Raw genomic sequence first — 22,357 nt, forward strand, 5'->3', positions numbered from 1 at the left:
ATAAATGAACTTTTCCACGACATTCTAATTTATTGAGATGCACCTGTATGTGGATTACGCTCTAATCATTGTGTTTGTTTGCTTGAAACCGCACAGGCAGGGAGGTGCTAGCAGCCAATCGGGTGGATGGTGTGGAAGATCTTGCTTATGATTGGATATCGAAGAACCTGTACTGGACGGATCCACGCTACAGGAGTATATCTGTGATGAAGGTTGCGGATAAAACCAGACGAGCCATTGTACGAAACCTCAACAACCCCAGATCCATAGTGATCCACCCGGTGGCTGGGTGAGCCTTTATTGGCTAGTCTTGTTTATGATATTGCTATTTTATAGACAAAATGAAAGAAAAACAGTTAATGCTATGGCTCTTTTGAGCTACCTTGCTGTGTACTTCCTAAAAAGGCAACTTCCTTTTATAGGTCAAGCGAAATGGAACCTTATAAGTGACCAATTTTAAATGATCTACATAGGCAGCAACTCTTTGTATCATAAAAAAAACATGCAAAGCACATGAGACTTGACTCCTGTTAATTATTACTTTCAATAGAGTTTAGTATTAACATGCTGCTAAGCTGAAGAAGAAAACAGCAAATACATAATACATTTTTTAAAAGTTTTTAAAATTGTTTATATTTTTTTATAAAACTTGTTTAATGTACAAAAATATTATTTTAGTTTTATTTATAAGCTATTAATTATTTATTAATACTTTTTAGTACGTATTGATATATGGAATTGTTTTTGTAAATGTGATATGTTCTTTTGTCATCTTTATTCTTTTTTTTTCTTTGTAGCTTTAATTTATTTCTTAGTCCATTTTTTGTTTAGTGACTTCAGTAAATTAACGTATATCATTTATTTCAGTTATTTATTTGCCAAGGGAATATTTCTATTTTTGTTTTTTTGTTTTATTTAAAGTTTTTAAGTTTTTATAAAATGTTTTGCTTTTATTATTTTATTTTATTTTATTTTATGTTATATATTTTTTTATGTTTTTTTTTAACATCTTCCTTCCAGCATGACCCAAAATAGTATATAATAATATAGTTTTAGTTGATGTAAACTCTTAATTTATTATATTTATAAATTTATATGTAATTGATAAATATATATATTTGGGATACATAATTATGCTATGACTTTAGTACACCAACATATATTATTTATTTCAGGTAGTTGCCAAAGAAACATTTCTTATTTTTGTTAGTTTTTTAAAAATTTAAAGTTTTTACGTTTTTTTTAAAGGTTTTATTTTATTTTATTTTATTTTATCTTTCTTCCAGCATCACCCAAAAATAGTTTTTTTTAAATTTTATGTTATAGTTTTAGTTGATGTAATTTGTTATTTATATATAATTGATACATATAGATTTATTTATATTCATCAATATTTGTCTTGCATTATGGGATACATAATTATTCTATGACTTTAGTACACCAACTTATATTATTTATTTAAAGTAGTCGCCAAGGGAACATTTCTCATTTTATTTTATTTTATTTTATTTTATTTTATTTTGTTTTATTTTATTTTATTGACTTTAGTACACCAACACATATATTATTTATTTGAGGTAGTTGCCAAGGGAACATTTCTCATTTTTGTTATTTTTTTTTTAATTGAAAGTTTTCAAGCCTTTATAAAAGGTTTCAGCTTTATCTATTTTTTATTTGATTTCATTTTATTTGATTTTATTTTATTTTAATCATCTTTCCTTCAGTGTTTTTATTTTATAGCTTTATTTATATTTATCAATATTTGTCTTGCATTATAGGATAACTGTGCCATAGTTATGCCGCCTTTCTTTTCTTTCAGCTTTCGCTATGATGCCGTAAAATGATGTCTGCATAGGAAGTTTACTAGATATTGAACCAGAACCCTTGTTATTGTAGGCTAAAAATTGCATTTACAAAATAAACACACTCAAACTTCCTCTTTTGTAGAAAAAAAAGGTGGTGAAATCACAGGCACGTTCAAATGTCAACAGACACAATTCAGTGAGCGACCGTGAGCCAGAAACACAGCTCGGGGGAGCCCTGCTTTCACCTCGCCTCTCTGTTTCCCTAGGACCATGAAAAAGCATTAACAATCAGGCCACTTGTGTCCAGTCACACCTTTCATAATGCAGGAGGTGCCCAGCCATTCATAGATTGCTCCTGCTTTGAACCTGGCACAGATAAAGGAGCTCTTTATGCCGTACTAGTGGGACATTTCCAATGGCTTCAAAGTCATGAGGCCTCTGGGCCCAGGAGACTAGATTAGTGCTGCATGAAGGCTGGTATTGTAGTGCACACTAAGAACTTGGCTTAACGGGGGAAAACCCCACAGAGCGCTCAGATAAACTGTCTATACCTCACAGTTTATAGATAAAACCCAGCGGATGGTTGCGAAAGTGTCCTTACCTATTAATTTGGTGAGAGCACAGGATGCCCATATGACTTCTCAAGATTTCAGAAGTCATCTGATACATATGTGTGAGGAACAGTCCAACTGTTGTTTTGTATTTCTTTAAAATATATATGTAGGGTGAGTAAATGATGACACAATATTAATTTTTTGGGTGAACTATTTCTTTTAAAGCCTTGTGTGTGTCTTTGTGCCCGGCAGTTATGTTTTCTGGACCGACTGGTACCGTCCTGCGAAGATTATGCGGGCCTGGGGTGACGGGTCACATGCTCAGTCGATTGTAAATACCACTCTTGGCTGGCCTAATGGCTTGGCTATTGACTGGAGGTGAGTCATAGTTCCCAGAATGCAGCCGCAACAATACAGCATTCAGTTGTGCTCATAATACCACAAACAATAATCTATTTTTGTTTCATTCATAATTCTCCCTTTCTGAAGCCGTGACTCATCATTTGTTTGTTGTGCGTTCAATACCACACTTGCTCTTAATCTCCTTAAATCATGATGTGACATAATCCTGTTTCTCAGTGTTGGCCTAAAACTCTGTCCTCTTGATCATGTCTCTGGGTCTCAGTGCCATGCGGTTGTATTGGGTGGACGCCTTCTTTGATAAGATCGAGCACAGCAACTTTGACGGGCAAAACAGGTTGTCTTTGGATCGCATTACTCAGATCTCCCACCCGTTTGGACTTACTGTTTTTGGAGGTGGGTTTACCAATTTCTGTCTATCTATTGTTCAATCTATCGCTCAATCGTTCAATCTATAGTTCAATTGTTCGATCTATCGTTCTGTCTATCATTCAGTCATTCTATCTTTTGTTCAGTCGTTCTATCATTAAATCGTTCCATCTATTGTTCAATCGTTCTGTCTATCGTTAAATAGTTTAATCTATTGTTTAATCATTCTATCTATTGTTCAATCGTTCTGCTTATCTTTAAATCGTTAAATCTATTGTTTAATCGTTCTATCTATCATTGAATCATTCAATCTATCGCTCAGTTGTTCTATTGTTTAATCGTTCTATCGTTCAAGCGTTCTGTCTATCGCTAAATCATTCAATCTTTTGTTCAATCGTTCTATCATTTAATCTGTTGTTTAATCATTCTTTTGTTCAATCATTCTATCATTAAATCATTCAATCTATCATTCAATCATTCTGTTTATCTTTAAATCGTTAAATCTATTGTTTAATCGTTCTATCTATCATTGAATCATTCAATCTATCGTTCAGTTGTTCTATTGTTTAATCGTTCGATCTATCGTTCAATCATTCTGTCTATCGTTAAATGGTTTAATCTATTGTTTAATTGCTCTACTGTTCAATCGTTCTATCTATCATTAAATCATTCAATTTATCGTTCAATCATTCTGTCTATCGTTAAATGGTTCAATCTATTGTTTAATCGTTTTATTGTTCAATCGTTCTATCTATCATTAAATCATTCAATCTGTCGTTAAATCGTTCAATCTATTGTTTAATCATTCTATCTATTGTTCAGTCGTTCTATCTGTCATTAAATCGTCCAATCTATCGTTCAATCATGCTGTCTATCGTTAAATGGTTCAATCTATTGTTCAGTCGTTCTATCTATCATTAAATCATTCAATCTATCGTTAAATCACTGTCTATCGTTTAATCTGTTTTTTAATCATTTAGTCTATGGTTCAATCGTTCCATTTGTCATTAAATCATTCAATCTATCATTCAATCGTTCTATCTATTGGTAAATCTATTGTTTAATCATTCTATCTTTTGTTCAGTCGTTCTATCTATCATTGAATCATTCAGTCTATCGTTCAGTTGTTCTATTGTTTAATCGTTCTGTCTATCGTTTAATCGTTCTGTTGTTTAATCGTTCTATCTATCGTTCAGTCATTCTGTTTATCGGTTAATGGTTCAATCTATTATTCAATCGTTTTGTCTATCGTTAAATGGTTCAATCTATTGTTTAATCGTTCTATTGTTCAATCTTTCTATCATTAAATCATTCAATCTATCGTTCAATCATTTTGTCTATCGTTAAATCGTTCAATCTGTTGTTTAATCATTCTATCTATTGTTCAGTCGTTCTATCATTAAATCATTCAGTCTATTGTTCAGTCGTTCTATTGTTTAATCGTTCTATCTATCGTTCAATTGTTCTATTGTTAAATCATTCAATCTATTGTTTAATTGGTCTATCTATCATTCAGTTGTTCTATCTATTGTTCAGTTGTTTTTTCTATCGTTCTATCTAACATTTTTTTATCTATCGTTCTATTGTTCTATCTAACGTTTTTTTTTCTATCTAACGTTCTATCTATCTGTTTTTCTATCGTTCTGTCTGTCGTTCTATTTATCTATCCTTCTACCATTGTATCATTCTATCTGTCTGTCTATCATTGTATCATTCTATCTGTCTGTCTATCATTGTATCATTCTCTGTCGGTTGTATCTGTATTTCTGTTTACACTGAGATGTGGCTGACTATTAGAAAGTAGTCTAAATTAAACCCACTGACTGACAAAATGTTCATTTTCCCGTTCAGCGATGTCTGTCATCATCGCAGTGTCGTCCCTAACATGTTATTCTTGATGGCCTCTTCTTTGATGATGGATAGTCACGTCTGGTATCTGTGAAATGAAGGTCACTCCGCTGCCTCCTTAAACTTCAGTATAGTTCGTCTGTTGGGTGCTGAAAGATAAAAGGGCAGAAGTCAGAGTTCATGGACTGGTATTTCTCAGAGATGGCCTGTTTGATTATATTAATGAAGTTTGCTTCTCCAGGTTATGTGTACTTCACCGACTGGCGGCTGGGTGGAATCGTGAGAGTCCGTAAAACAGACGGAGGAGAGATGATGATCATTCGCCGAGGGATCAGCCACATCATGCATGTCAAATCCTTTAACACTGACTCGCAAATTGGTGAGTCCCACTTTCCATCTATTAATTTACTTTATTTATTTTATGCATTGCATGTAATGCCTTCACAGAAGTATTAGGGTTTGTAAAGGCCATGTATCCAAATGAATTACATATAAGTGAATGATCAATGCACATTGCTTTTTACCCCCAACAGGAACTAACTACTGCAACAGGCAAACAAACCCAAATGGAGACTGCAGCCATTTCTGTTTTCCAGCGCCGTACTCCCAGCGAGTGTGTGGCTGTCCATACGGAATGAAGCTGGAAGCGAATCAGCAGACGTGTGTGGACGATCCGTCCAATGAGCCGCCGACCCTCCAGTGCGGCTCCAACTCTTTCTCATGCACTAACGGGAAATGTGTCCCCCAGAGCTACCAATGTGACGGCGTCGATGACTGTCATGACAACAGCGATGAGGCCAACTGTGGCGCTAATAGTAATGTTTTATATTTATATTCCATGCAGATATTCGTTTGCTGATAAGCAGGTAGTAATGAGCAATCGCCAGGACACAGTTTTCATTAATTAGGTCACTTTTTCAAAACTCTTCGCATAGTTCCTCTTAACAACTTTTCATTTTATCACAGCAGTAAATGTAATTTCCAAAATGTACTAAAACTACCAAAACATACATGTTTTGAAACCAGAAAAGCTAATATGACATTACGTTTACGTCATGCAATAACACTACCAATCAAAAGTTTTTGAGTCTCTTCTGTTTACAAAGCCTGCATTTATTTGATCCAAAGTACAGCAAAAACAGTAAAATTTAGAAATATGTTTACGGTTTAAAATAAATGTTTTCTATGTGAATATATTTTAAAATGTAATTTATTCCTGTGATTTCAAAGCTGAATTTTTAGCATCATTACTCCAGTCTATTATATTCTGATTTGCTGCTCAAAAAAACATTTATCTTATTATTTTGTTGAAAACAGCTGAGTAGAACTTTTTCAGGTTTCTTTGATGAATAGAAAGTTTAGAAGAACAGCATTTATTTGAAATAGAAATCTTTTGTAACATTATAAATGTCTTTATCATCACTTTTGATCAATTTAAAGCATCCTTGCTAAATAAAAGTATTAATTTCTATAATTTCAAAAAATGATATTGACTCCAAGCTTTTGAATGGCATAGTGTATAATGTTACAAAAGCTTTTTATTTCAGATAAATGCTGATCTTTAGATCTTTCTATTCATCAAAGAATTCTGGAAAAATATGTATTCAACTATATGTATTCAAATATTTATAATAATAATAATAATAATAATAATAATAATACATTTTTCTTGAGCAGCAAATCAGCAATTTAGAATGGTTTCTGAAGGATAACGTGACACTGAAGACTGGAGTAATGATGCTGAAAATGTAGCTTTGATCACAGGAATAAATTACATTTAAAAAAAAAAATAAAAATAGAAAGCAGTTCTATTTTAAATAGTAAAAATATTTTACAATATTACTGCTTTTGCTGTATTTTGGATCAAATAAATGCAGGCTTGGTTTAAAAAAACATTTAAAAACTTATGACTGGTATTGTACATTGCATCATGCATTCTCAGATAAACCAAACCCATGATTTTGGGATTACTAGTGCATGTGCTAGTGCAAAGAATGCATGCATTTCTATGAGTTTTGTAAGCTGTATTTTACTTATGATGAAAATAAACGTGTTAATTTTATCCCCCACTCTGCTGGCTCACAGATAACACATGCTCGCCCATTGCCTTCACCTGTGCCAATCAGCGCTGTGTGCCCAGAAGCTGGCACTGCGACGGACACAATGACTGTTTTGATGGCAGTGACGAGAGGGACTGTCCCACACAGACCCCTGGCACTTGCCAGGCCGACCAGTTCAGCTGTGCCAACCACTACTGCATCCCCCGCACATGGCTCTGTGACACCGACAATGACTGCGGGGACGGGTCAGATGAGAACAACTGCGGTGAGACGCAGGGATATAATAATTAACTAAAACTAAAACCATTAAAAACACATGGTCATAATTTGAAATTAAATTAAATATGAAAAGTATACTTACTTTTTTTCCAGCTAGTTGCCAAGGCAACATTTTTCAAATTTTTAAATGTTTCAAATTCAGATTTTCAAATGTAACTTTTCAAATGCAACTTCTGAGCAATTAACTTTTCTTGTGGCGTCTCTTTTTCTAGATTCGATTGGCACATGTCACCCTGGTCAGTTCCAGTGTCCGGACCACCGCTGCATTGACCCCAATTACGTGTGTGATGGAGACAGAGACTGTGCAGATGGAGCGGATGAACAGAGCTGTGGTAAGAGTTCATTACATGCGAGCATAGATAAATACTCCTTGCACACAAATGTATCTTTCACAATATAAATGATATAATAAAATCTCTTATGGAAGTTCAAATCAGATCAAAAAGAATTTTTAGTTGTTGGCTTTGCTTGATCTGAGTGATTCTTGTTCTTCTGATCATCAGTGTACAACTGCACAGCATATGAGTTTAAGTGTGCAAACGGCCATCAGTGTGTGAACTCATTCTACCGATGTGATGGGGTGTTTGACTGTAACGATCGCTCGGATGAATCTGGTTGTCGTAAGTATAAACAAATCTTCTACTTGCTTTCAAGTTCTGATACTCTTTAGTAATGCATTACTCCATTGCATATCCAATTTATAATTGGGTGAATCTGATAAAACATTTTCAGGTCACTGTTCACCCTACAATCTAAATAGAAAAATTATAAATGTGAGAATAAAAGGTAGCATTTTTTAAATTGACTTATTTATGTATTTATTTATTTATTTATTTATTTATTTACCAGTGTGACATTATTTTGAATGTCTTTTTTTATAATTATATTTTGTTATTGTATTATAATCAATTTATAATTTCCATTTTTCTGAATTCTTATTAAATTTACATTGTTATTGTTTTTTTTAACTTTATAACACAAATACTGTAGTAGTGATTGAAAAATTTAATTATAATTGTTATTTTTTTAAGTAAAAGTGATACAACAAATACTGCATAAATGCATTATTTTAAAATATGATTTTAAATCTTATTATTTTTATTTATACTACAGTGCTGAGAATAAGAAATGTTTTGCATTAAAATAATTAAATTTGGGGCAAAATGGGCTTAATTGTCATGAAAATAATTTAAAAAAAGACATTTTTATGGATGCTACAAAAAACTTTTTAATTTTCTTTCTTCTTTAATTTTAAAAAAAATTATATATTTTATATGTTTTAATTTAGTCATCATAAAAAATGTTGATGATGATGATGATTATTGTTATTTTATTTTTGCGATGTGACATTATTTTATCTTTTTTATAATTATATTTTTATCATTTTATTATTATAGATGTATAATTCTTATGATTCTGAATAGTTATTCTTATTAAATTTACATTGTTATAGTTGTTTCTAAACTGTATAAAATGCATACTGTAGCAGTGATTTAAAATAAAAGTGATACAACAAATATTGGATGAATACATTATTTTAAATCTTATTATATTTATTTATACTACAGTATTGAGAATAATTAAATGTATGGCATTAAAGTATCCAAAATTGGGGTAAAATGTGCTTAATTATCATGTAAATAATTAAAAAACATTTCTAAAGATGCTACAAAAAACTTTTTTTACAAAAAATATATAGATTTTTTTTGTTGTTGTTGTTTTTTGTTATGAAGTGGAATATGATCTAGACAAGTTCTTGATTCATCCTTAAAGAACATTATATTGATTATAAATATTACATTTATTATAAACAGGGGTGCACATACCTTTTTTTAGCCTGGTTTTCATTAATTTGCTCCTTACACTGCACATAATGTGACCCATTAAATATAACTCAAAAAACAAAAAGTAAAATAAAATAAAAAGGGAAGGTTAAATCACAATACAATTATTATAAGTAAACTTACAAATATGATGATAATATTTACTTTTTAAATGAATTTTCATCATTTTCAAACCTAAAATTAACAAGCTTTTATTTTGGTGGGTTGCCAGCAAGTATACGCGTTCCCGGATTTAGTGCCTTCGACTGAAGAGCGTTCAGTGAATAAAATTTCAGATTTTTGCATTGTGCTTTAAAAATTGCAGTGGATAGCCTAAATGTATGCTTTCATTTTGAATAGAAACCTTATGCAGTATTACAGTTTGATCTAAAATGGTAATTATGCATTTACAGCTGTAAACTATATCAGTATGCAAATACACACTCTGAACTTATTTACACAACGCATTTCTTATTTTGGCTGTACCTGTGGACCACTTATGTGCACCCCTGATTATAAACCTCAGGAAGCTTGTAGTACGATGAATCCTAGATTAAGCTAACATGACCTTTGACCCTTCCAGCCACCAGGCCGCCTGGCATGTGTCACCACGAGAGTGAGTTTCAGTGCCAGTCAGACGGCAGTTGTGTTCCTGCAAACTGGGAATGTGACGGGCACCCAGACTGTGAAGATGGCTCAGACGAACACCACGCGTGCCCACCGCGGACATGCCCCACCTCGCAGTTCCGCTGCGATAATGGGAACTGTGTTTTCCGTGGCTGGATATGTGACGGTGATAACGACTGTCGAGATGGCAGCGATGAACGAGACTGTCCCACACCGCCTTTTCGCTGTCCCAGCTGGCAGTGGCAGTGCCCTGGACACAGTGTGTGTGTTAACCTCAGCAGGGTGTGCGACAACACGCCAGACTGTCCCAACGGCGCCGATGAATCCCCTCTCTGCAGTAAGTCATGCCATATGTTTTACTGAGATTCACAGCAGTGTGTAAGACGTATATGGTATGTTCAAGAGTTTGGGTCTGCATTATTATTTAATGGTTTTAAAATAAGTCTCACCAAGCCTGTATTTATTTGATCAAAAATACAGAAAAAACAGTAATATTATGAAATAATATCACAGTTTAAAATAGCTGTTTTCTAATTGAATATATTTTAAAATGTAATTTATTCCTGTGATGCAAAGCTGATTTTCAGCATCATTACTGCAGTCTTCAGTGTCACATGATCCTTCAGAAATCATTGTAATATGCTGATTTGCTGCTCAAGAAACATATCTTATTTTTAGTGTTAAAAGAAGTTGTGCTGCTTAATTTGTTATCTTTTTTTGGTGAATTGGAAAGCATTTATTTGAAACAGAAATTTGAAATTTACTGTCACTATTGATCAATTTAATGCATCCTTGCTGAAATGCGTTAATTGATTAATTTTTTTTAAGCTATTTGCTCTTTTAATGAACGTTGGCTTTGTTCTGAATCCTAATGAGCTGCCTATATAGGCAGATATTCTTAAAGGGATAGTTCACCCAAAAATGAACATTGTGTCATCATTTAGTCACCCTCAAGTTGTTTCAAACCTGTATAAGTTTCTTTCTTCTGTTGAACACAAAAGAAGATACTTTTAAGATTGGGGTCATACAGTTCTTTGGTATGGAAGCCCGTTTCCGCCACTGAATAATAAAAAACAAAGGTTATTGCGACTTCTGACTTTTTTTTTTCTCAATATTATGAGATATAAACTCACAATTGCGAGAAATAAAGTCAGAATTGCAACATAAAAACTCTCAGAACCGCAGGTTTATTTCTCAGATTTGCAACTTTGTTTTTCAGAATTGCGACTATTTCTAAGAATTGCGAGTTTATTTCTCAGAATTCCGACTTTGTTTTTTTAGAATTGCAACTTTATTTCTCAGAATTGCAGCTGTGTTTCTCGGAATTGTGACTTTATAAGAAAAAACAGCAATTACCTTTTTTAATTTTTTTATTCAGTGGTGGAAACAGACTTCTATAGTTTGGTTACACACATTCATGTTACAAATGCTGTTGTTAGAGCTTAATTTGTGTTGAACCCAGAGCATTTGTTTACATTGAAATCTTTCATATTTCTATTGATATTGACTATTAAGTGTCAATTCATGTGGTCAGTCATTTGATTCCAATACATGGAGTATTTCAGTATGCTGTCTGTGTTATAAATCCCATGTGTCATCAAATCATGCATGTGTTTAGCTAATCTGGAAATTAACATTGAAATGATCTGTGATTTTCCTTCCATGTTGCTCTCCCTTCTCACAGATGAGCCCTTACCAGGTAGGCTAAATCCCTAATCACCCACAAGCCTCTGCATGAAGCACTAATCTATCCCAGTATCCATCTGGCTGTACTCACTAACCGTCCAGTTGCAATCACAGTGTCTAAATATGGCGAGATTGTGTGTGTTTAGCATCATAGACACTTAGAGATGTAGTGTGTAGTACTTGAAAGTGAAATATTTTACAAGTGTTAGTCCATAGAAATGCTACACAACCACCAAAGTAGCTTAGATTTAAACAGTAAACAATAGGGCTGGGCAATATATTGAATATTCACAACATATTTGCAATTTTTTTGACATCATGAATATTATGATGACTTTAATAAAATTCTTTTGGATATTGAGTTTTATTAAGGACAGTGTCATTACATTAGGTTTGCACATCATTATTGTTTTACAGGTCTAATTACATTTATATATATTGCTTTTTTGTACATATACATGAAAATAATTTAATATCATTCTTCCTTCATTTTTTATTTAGTATTATTTATTTAAAACTGTGGAAAATGGTTTAAGGCTATTTTTAATTAAAATAATTTTGTACTGTATTTTACTTTTTGCTTTAGTGTTATTGTAGTTTCATTGAGATACTATTGTAATTTTTATTTATAGTTTGAATTATTTTACTAAAAAACATGGATATTTTTAACAGTAATTTTTACTGTATTTTACTTTTTGCATCAATGTTATTGTAGCGTCATTGAGATACTATTATAGTTTTTATTTATAGTTTTATTTTATAGTGTTTTTAAATAGTTGTTAGTATATTTTTTGTTTTAGTTATTTTAGTACACAAAGTTAAACTAAATAAAAATGTGAAATATTTCCTTGGCAACTTGCTAAAATAAAATATGTGTACGTTTTTTTTTTAATAAAATACTTTTTTTAATATTTTACATAAAATATTTCATTTTTGATTTTTTTTTTAAAATTTAATTATTTACATATATGTTTATTTATTTATTTATTTATTTTTCAGGTAACTTTTTTCAAGTAACAAAAGTATTTTTAATGGTTTCTGTTTGCTATATTAACCCTTGCATTATTTTTTTTTAAATAAAATATTTTATTTTTAATATTTTTAATAAAATATTTTATTTTTGTTTTTTTTTTTTTTTATATATATATATATATATATATATATATATATATATTTTTTTTTTTTTTTTTTTTTACTATATTTGAGTATTGAATATTTGTAAATAATATAAAATTATATATATATATATATATATATATATAATATATTTTTTTTTTTTCAGTTAAATTTTTTTCAAGTAACAAAAGTATTTTTAATGGTTTTCATAGCTATAATAACCATTGCATTAATAATTTTGAATTTATTGGCAAAAATGGCTGTTTGGACACAAAAATGGTTTGCATATTGCCTTTTTATGCAATTTATCGCTAAATATGTAGATTTTTTTTGTATCTGTATTGCCCAGCCCTAGTAAGCATCCCCTTTAATGGTTGTTCTCAGCATGTTCCCAGAATACCTTGTGTCTTCATGCATGTTTTTCTTTCCATTTTCATTCATATGGACTTTTCTGCTTCCTCACAGATCAAGAGAGCTGCTCAGATAACAATGCGGGCTGCACTCACGGCTGCATCCAGGGCCCGTTTGGAGCCCAGTGCACGTGTCCTATGGGCTTCCAGCTGAGTAACGACTCAAAGACGTGCGAGGACATCGACGAATGCCATCCTCTGGGCGTCTGCAGTCAGCACTGCTTCAACGAGAGAGGCTCCTTCCGCTGCCATTGCCAGAGCGGATACACTCTAGAGGCAGACGGACGCACCTGCAAGGCCTCAGGTCTGTGCGTCTCTGCTGAGCTTGTGATCTCTGACAGTGCTAAGACAGATATTAGTGGAGTGGAGCCACGATCGGACTCCGGAGGCCAACTGGACCTGCTCATCTGGGTCTAGTGTAGCCTCTCGGATTACCACCGATAAGAAAAATAACATATATGTCAGTCACAAACTTTCTTATGGGGGTAATTAGGTGGTAATCACCAAACAAAGGGTTGTTTATGAGCTCTGCCGCTGACAAGAGCCCATTCCCTCGAGATAACCTGGTGAAAAATGCTGTCATCCGATATACCTCGTCTTCGCTCTCAATGTTGCTTTTATCCTTCTGTTTGGCCATGTCAGATATGTCTTGCATAGTTTTATAACTGAGAGCTGATACGTGTTTGGATTCATTTCTAGTCCTGTCGAGGTTATTTGATATATTTTGAGATAACGTGTACTTTAAATTATAATCGCATATTGCGGTCCAAATATGAAGCACAAAACACTGACTGCCAGTCAAAAGTTGGACACACTTGACTGAATTGTTTCTCATTATTGTGAAAATGATTGGAATTGAGTTTTGTGTACAAATATAAATTGTGCACTTTTATAAATTTCATTACAAAACTAACATTTTATTTATTTTTTAATTAAAAAGTATTATTTTGGATGAATTTGACTGGATAGTGAATGACAAGCGTCAACAACTGTTTGTATTTTGGTCAGTTTATCATTTTAATATTTTCATTTGTGTTATTTCATAGTTTTAATGGCTTTACAATTATTCTGATATTTGCAAAATACTTAAATGAGAAACATTTTATAATGAGAAATATTTAAAAAAATGTTTTTAATATTAACAATATTGTAAACACTTATTTTTTAAATGTTATGTGAAATATTTTATTATTGATTGGAGAATGATTCTCATGATTGTGAAAGCCTTTTGATCTAAAGGATTGTTTTATGCAAATATAAATTATGCACTTTTTTGAAATTTATTAGAAAAATACTATTTGATTTATTTTTTTATAAATTAATGTTATGTAACTGAACAATGAGACAATGAAATCATTGTCACAAAATATATGAATGTATCGAAATAGTTACCATATGAGAAATGGTTGCCTTGGAATTTTTTTTTTTTTAAATGTAAAAAATAAAGAAATAAAATATTTCCTTGGCAACTAGCTAAAATAAAATTTACGTTTTTTTTTTGTTTTTTTTTATAAAACACAAGTGTTTTTATGGTTTTAGTTAAAAGACAATTAAATCATTGTCACAAATTATTTGAATGTATGGAAATAGTTACCAAAATGTTTGAGAAATGTTTGCCTAGGAAAAATATTTTTAAAAAAATAAAAAATTAATAAAATAGTAATAATAAAATAAAATAAAATATTCCTTAGCAACTAGCTGAAATAAAATGTATGTTTTTTTTTTAATAAAACACTTTATTTTGTTTATTTATTTATTTAATTACTTTTTGTAAAATATTTTATTTCAGTTACATTTTTATGGTTTTAGTTAACTATAGTAACCCTTGCTTTTTTTAAACAGTTTGAACATTAATGTTATGTAACTGACAAAAAGACAATGAAATCATTGTCACAAATTATTTAAATGTATTGAAATCGTTACCGAAATATAAATGTCTGTCTGGGAAAAAGATATTATTTTTAAAAATTAAAATAATAAATAAATAAATAAATAAATAAATAAATAAATACATAAAATATTTCCTTGGCAACTAGCTAAAATTGAATTTATGTTTAATTTTTTGTTTCATAAAACACTTTATTTTTATTTTTATTTTATTTTTTTTTTGTAAAATATTTTATTTTATTTCAGTTAAATTTTTCAAGTAACAAAAGTTTTTTATATTTGAAGTTAACTTTTTAATTCATTTAATTAACTTTTTAAAATCTTTTAAATAAATCCTGTTCTTTTGAACTTTCTGTTTATTTGAGCATCAAATCAGAATATTAGAATTTCTTCTAATAGGATCATGTGACAATAAAGTTTAAAACTGAAAATTCAGCTTTTCACCACAAGAATAAATTACATTTTAAAATGTATTAAAATATAAAAAGGATATTAAAAAATCTAAATATGTTATTCTAAATTGCAATATTTTACATTATTCTCTATTCCTTTCTCAATCTGACAGGATCTCGAGAGGCCTTGCTCTTGGTGGCCAGTCGGAATCAGATTGTGTCAGACGACATCCTCGCACAGCCAAACGTTATCCGGTCTTTAGTGCGAGACGGACGCAACATCGTGGCGGTGGATTTTGACTCAGTCACGGATCGAATTTACTGGTCTGACACCACCCAGGACAGAATATGGAGCGCTCACAAAAATGGGACTGACCGCACTGTGGTGAGTGACACGAACACCATTTTGGCACCCTTACACTTAACATGACCAACATTTAACCCTAAAATGTAATATCTCTTCCGGGGCAGATCTTTGACAGTGGAGTGACCGTCACAGAGAGTCTGGCTGTAGACTGGGTTGGCAGAAACCTATACTGGACGGACTATATTTTGGAAACCATAGAGGTGGCAAAACTAGACGGGTCTCACAGAACAGTGTTGATTAGTGAAAACGTGACCAATCCGAGAGGTCTAGTAGTGGACCCTAGAAACAAGTAAGACCAGTGACCAATTATCAGGCATATGAAAATGAATTTTAATGACCAGAGGTTGAAACCAAAATCTCTTTTATTATACGTTTCAGCACACACCTGATGTTTTGGACAGACTGGGGCAGAAATCCTCGTATCGAGAGAGCCAGCATGGATGGGAAATTAAGGACCACGATCATTAGCAGCAAGCTTTATTGGCCCAATGGATTAACTATTGACTACCCCAACAACCTGCTTTACTTTGCCGACGCTTATCTTGACTTTATCGACTACTGTGATTACGACGGAAAGAACCGAAAACAAGTGTTGGCCAGTGATTTGGTGAGACCTTTTGTTTAATCTACTCTGTTATGTTTATGAATATAACACGGGTGATACTGTTGCACTGCAGACTAAAAAAATGATGTTGTTCCTCAGTATTTTTGTCTTGTTTTCCAGTATAAATATCTAAACATTCTAAAATCAAAATACATTTACTCAAGATACAAAATTACATATCAGTTTTTATATAGTTTTGATACATTCTTCAAAAAACAAGACTTCTTTTTAAAAATTAAATGAGTTTTTGCTGATAACAAAAACTTGCTTGCTTTTCCATTAAATTATGTTTTTATTTTTCTTGTTTAAAGTATAAACTCACTACATTTTCTAGAACGCAAGACTTCCTATCTTGCTATTTTACATTAAAAGTAAATTTATCTTGATTTAAGAATGTTTGGATATTTGTTGTGGAAAACAAGACCAATGAACCACTGAAGAAATTAATTTTATTTGCAGTGTAAGCAAATATGACTTATTTGAAATATTTGAGATTTGAACCCAGGAATGATTTACAGTGGGGAAACTGTTTGTTGAGACTGACTGTTTGAATATTAGGCTCAAAATGTAGTTGAAATCATGTGAACAAAGATGCACAAGGCATTTGATGAAGCCCATATGATGCATTTTGAATTTTGAAATTTGAATTTGAATTTGAATTTGAGTTTTGAATTTTAAATTTTGAATTTTGAATTTTGAATTTTGAATTTTGAATTTTGAATTTGAATTTGAATTTGAATTTGAATTTTATGGGAAGAACTCGAGAAGTGATATTGGAACTGCCTTCCTGAATTACTGATTAGAGTGCATTAAAATCTTCTCAACTTTTGGTCACATCATAGAGCATTGCTTTTGCAAACCCTTGCATTTTTACCTCTATGTCCCCATTTTCAATGTATTTACAGTGTTTGCTAATGCAAAATAAACTTGAATGTTTGTTTTTTTTCCCATATGTACCATGTGAATAAATAAAACACCTCTTGTTTCTTGATGAAAAGGTACTGCAACATCCCCACGCAATTACCATTTTTGAGGATTTTGTCTATTGGACCGACAGATATGTCAACCGCGTGATCCGGGCCAACAAGTGGCACGGACAGAACCAGACGGTGATGCTGTATAATCTGCCCCAGCCCATGGGTCTGGTGGCACTTCATCCTGCCAGACAACCTGCAGGTATAACGCTGTTCACAAAAACAAGATAAACTATCTGCAATTATTTAACAACCCTGTTGAAAAAAAAAAAACAGCTTATGCTGGTTAGGTATGTTTTGAAGCATGCCAGCTGGTCCTGAGCAGGAGCTAGTTGCTTAGGACCAGCACATGACCATCTTAAACCAGCTCATGACCAACTAAGGACCAGCTTAAACCAGCTGCCATGCTTCAAAACAGACCTAACCAGCATATGCTGCTTTTTTTCGACAGGGAAAACAGCGTTTATGGAAGTTTAATGTTTAAGAGCTTTCGCCACCTCAGCCAGTTTCTCTATAAAGAAATCTGCATAATTGCATTGAATGTGCACTTGTAGTGTACTTCAAATCTTAAAAGTATGTATTTGTTAAAAACTGTACTTGCATATTATATGTGACCCTGGACCACAAACACAGTCATAACGGTACATTTTTTTGAAACTGAGATTTATGCATCATCTGAAAGCTGAATAAATAAGCTTAGGATAGGATAGTATTTGGCTGAGATACAACTATTTGAAAATCTGGAATCTGCAAATAAAAAATTTAAATATTGAGAAAATTGCCTTTAAGGTTGTCCAGATGAAGTTCTTAGCAATGCATATTACTAATCAAAAATTAAGTTTTGACATATTCACGGTAGGAAGTTTACAAAATATCTTCATAGAACATGATGTTTACTTAATATCCTAATGATTTTTGGCATAAAAGAAAAATCGATCATTTTGACCCCTACAATGTATTGTTGGCTATTGCTACAAATATATCCATGCTATTTATGACTGGTTTTGTGTTCCAGGGTCACATATTAATGATATAACTGGCCGCTTGATGGCTCCTTCGTAACACACTTTTTAAAATATGCACTTTGTAATCACGTCAAATTGGAAGTTTATTTAAAGCACATTTTGTTTTCAATGTGTTGTTCCTGCAGGTTATAACCCCTGTGACCCCCGTTCGAACCCCTGCACTCATATCTGCCTGCTGTCAGCGGCTGGTCCCAGATTTTACTCCTGTGCCTGTCCATCTGGATGGACTCTTGCCGCTGACCAGTTCACATGCGCTAGAGGTACGAGATACATCGACCAATATGTATGAGTTTCTCATGGTTAAAAGATAAGTTCACTTCCAGAAATTTCCTGATAATTTGCTCACCCCCACGTTATCTAAGATGTTTATGTCTTTCTGTCTTGAGTTTGAAAGAAATTAAGAAAAACATTCCAAGATTTTTCTCCATATAGTGGACTTCAATGGGAGCCAACGGGTTGAAGGTCCAAATTGCAGTTTCAGTGCAGCTTCAAAGGGCTCTGCATGATCCCAGCCGAGAAATATGGGTCTTATCTTGCTAAACAATCAGTCATTTCATTAAAAAATAAAAACTGATATACTTTTTAGTTTAAAATCTGGAAATGAGATGCAAATGCATTTTTACGCTTTCGATTCGTTCATCTTAAAAGTGAGTGGTTATTTTAAATGCACTGTAAAAAATAAATAGTTAAGAAACTATTTTTTGAGTTCTCTCAACAATAGTTTATTTGTTTTTCTCAGTAAAGATACTTTGTTTAGCCAACATAAATTTGTTTGTTCATGCAATGCTGTCTTATTTTGCTAATAGAAAAAGTCTTGTAACAGCAACTGAAATAACAATTACTAACGTTGAGGTAATTCATTTTTATGTGTCATTTCTTTTGCTTATTTACAAATGAGAAACAGTGAATTGTTATAGAAACCTTAATGGTTAACTTAGTCTAATAAGTAGGCAATATTGTCTTTGTAAAACATATTACAAGACTGAGATATCGAGCAAACAGATGTAAATGGTTGAACATACTCTAGACACACAAACCTCAAGAACGGTTGCAATCAACAAATGTTAAATGATGAGCTCTTTACATCACAGTGTAACAAATAACTAACAATAATGACAAAACAACAAAAACTGTTAAAAACCTTTAACAGTAACTGCATAATTTATTCATGCTGCAATGCATGCTGGGAACTCACAAAGCCTTAACATGAAATTCTTTGTTCAGACAACTGTGTTTGACTAGTTGGGACAACATTTGGGGTAATTTTGTCGGTCTGACAAGTATTTTTGTCATTTTTTAGTATTTGAGACTCAAAATGTTTCGTAAACTGGAAAATATGCATTTGCATTTTTTACAGTGTGGGCTTCAGTGATTTAATGCCCAAAATAAGCTCAAGATATTTTTAGGTTATATTCTACAACATTAAAATACATCGAAATACACAATACCCACTTGTGTTTACTTTTACGGCTTCATTGTGTTTATAATCAGGCTCTTGCAAACTATTTCAACTCAAACTTTACAACTTTTAATTAAAGATCAAAAGAGTTGTCAGCAGGTTAATGGTATTGACCAAGATGGTATAACTTTAGCTTTCTGATTCTGGTTGTTGTATTTAGGCTTCGAAATTCATAAATCTTGTGTTCGTTTGTGAAGATTATCTTAAAGGAGAAGTCCACTTCCAAAATAAACATGCACATATAATGTACTCACCCCCCCTTGTCATCCAAGATGTTCATGCCTTTCTTTCTTTGGTCGTAAAGAAATTATGTTTTTTGAGGAAAACATTTCAGGATTTTTCTCCATATAATGGACTGATATGGTGCCCCGATTTTGAACTTCCAAAATGCAGTTTAAATGCGGTTGTAAATGATCCCAGCCGAGGAAGAAGGGTCTTATCTAGCAAAAACGATTGGCTATTTTCATAAAAATAATACAATTTATATACTTTTTAATGTCAAACCCTCGTCTTGTCTTGCTCTCCCTGAACTCTGTGTATTCTGGCTCAATCGCATTTTCTCCCTCAACTTCAAAAATCATTTCAAAATCATCCTACATAAGCCGCATTTAAACTGCATTTTGAAAGTTCAAACTCGGGGCACCATATCAGTCCATTATATCGAGAAAAATGCTTTTTTTTTTTTTTTTTTTCTCAAAAAACATAATTTCTTAACGGCTGATAAAAGAAAGACATGAACATCTTGTATGACAAGGGGGTGAGTACATTATATGTGAATCTTTGCTTTGAAAGTGGACTTCCCTTTTAATGGACAAAACATGTGAGACTATTGGGTTTTTGTCAAGGGAAGTGCTTAACCACTGTATGTAAAAAGACTTTAATGAATATGCAATGGACAAGATAAATTAGTGCAATGAGTTTCACAGTTTATTCCTGCATGTGGCTGTTTTTAATGAATAATGCATGTGTCTATGTCTTTAACGCTGGCCTCTGTCCATTTAATCTGTCTCGCAATGAATGAATGAAGCGGTCTTCTGTTAAAATTGGATATAGGTTTCAGGGGAATGAAAACTTGTCAACAGCAACCCATTTTCGATTTACTTAGTAAGCTTCTTTGCAGAGGCAAACATTTACTATTATAAAAGGCCTTAGCTCAGCTGACGGTAACGGATGAAAGCGCGCAAGAGGCCTTTAGTCTTAAGAAGCCCTTAACATTCTCTTAGGGCAAACTCTCAACCTCGCTCAGGTTTCAGCCTTTGTTAGTGCTGTCGAGTGCATTCTTCCATGAGAGTTTAACAATTAATCCAGGCAAACGGTGATTGAATGGGCTGTTTATTGCAATCAACTGTGCTGACGCAGCAATGTTTACTCTGCAAGGTCTTTTTCACCAGGCCTTTATATCTGCAAGACAAAATGCGATGAGATGATACCTAATTCTGGGAATCTCTGCTTTCCAGTGAGAAAAATAAGTGTTTAATTTTTTTGCATGTGCCCTTGTTGTGTACTTTAAATCTTGCAAATAATTCATAAAATATTACTGAAATAAAAAGCCACTTGTTTACTTAAAAGGGAGTACACTGCAAAACAAAAAATTGTACTCTGTATTTTTGTCATGTTTTTTAGTACAAATATCTAAATATTCTTAAATCAAGATACATTTATTTTAGAAGAAAAATGACTCATATTAACATCAAAATTAAGTGAGTTTTTGTTTAAAACAAGTCGAAATATCTGGTGATGAGGTTAGAAAAGTAAACTTATTTCAGAGGGAAAACACGATTATTCTTTCTCACTCCACTAACAGATATTTTATTTGGTTTTAAGCATAAATTGGCTTAATTTTTTTTGTAGATTTTTCAGAAAACAAGGCTTAATATCCTAAGTTATTTTGCATCTGAAGTAAATGTATCTATTTGTGATCCTGGACCACAAAACAAGTCATAGGGACATTTTTTTTAAATTGAGATACATAAAGAAAGTTAAATAAATAAGCATTCCCTTGATGTATGGTTTGTTAGGATAGGATGATATTTGGCTGAGATGCAACTATTTGAAAATCTGGAATCTGAGGGTGCAAAAAAATCAAAATATTGTGAAAAAAGTTGTCCAAATGACGTTCTTAGCAATGCATATTACTAATGCATATTACTTACTAAAAATTTACGTTTTAATATATTTATAGTAAAAAATTTACAAAATATCTTCTTGGAACATGATCTTTACTTAATACCCTAATGATTTTTGGCATAAAAGAAAAATCGATAATTTTGACCCATACAGTGTATTGTTGATTATTTCTGCAAATATACCCACGCTACTTATGACTTGTTTTGTGGTCCAGGTTTTTAATAATGTCAAATGAAAAGTTTTTTCTTAAGTACATTTTAAATTTTAATATTTCGTCATGTTTTAAAGAATTGCACTTATTTTAATAATAAAGCCTATGTAAAGTACTTTTAACTGTAGTGCTATTCAATATTATGTTTGAAGTTAATATATTTTAAATGTACTAAATTGTAACTTCATTACAAATGCATGATGCAAATATATTTAAAACAAGTTTCAGTAGAAATAACATTATAAAGTATGTTTTATGTAACATAATTGCTTTGTAGTACACTTTAACAATATTTCAAAGATAATTCCAAAGTAATTTAAGTGAGTAATTTAAGTAGCCTTTTGAGTGAGTCAAAAAAGCAAACATTAGTTCAA

At 32.1% G+C, this 22,357-nt stretch overlaps 1 protein-coding gene across 1 annotated transcript in view; it reads left to right on the plus strand.

Annotated features, from left to right (window-relative positions):
- lrp2a (low density lipoprotein receptor-related protein 2a) overlaps positions 1 to 22,357 on the plus strand; it is a 128,505-nt gene that overhangs the window by 43,020 nt on the left and 63,128 nt on the right. Inside the window, 15 exon segments of the mRNA XM_051118431.1 lie at positions 97 to 289; positions 2,612 to 2,737; positions 2,985 to 3,115; positions 5,178 to 5,315; positions 5,470 to 5,751; positions 7,022 to 7,261; positions 7,488 to 7,607; positions 7,779 to 7,895; positions 9,682 to 10,062; positions 12,993 to 13,241; positions 15,390 to 15,601; positions 15,688 to 15,872; positions 15,962 to 16,190; positions 17,186 to 17,363; positions 18,312 to 18,446. Coding sequence (XP_050974388.1) covers positions 97 to 289; positions 2,612 to 2,737; positions 2,985 to 3,115; positions 5,178 to 5,315; positions 5,470 to 5,751; positions 7,022 to 7,261; positions 7,488 to 7,607; positions 7,779 to 7,895; positions 9,682 to 10,062; positions 12,993 to 13,241; positions 15,390 to 15,601; positions 15,688 to 15,872; positions 15,962 to 16,190; positions 17,186 to 17,363; positions 18,312 to 18,446 — 2,916 coding nt within the window.

This window comes from Labeo rohita, chromosome 9, assembly GCF_022985175.1.
Source record: "Labeo rohita strain BAU-BD-2019 chromosome 9, IGBB_LRoh.1.0, whole genome shotgun sequence".
Classification (NCBI taxonomy): Eukaryota; Metazoa; Chordata; class Actinopteri; order Cypriniformes; family Cyprinidae; genus Labeo; species Labeo rohita.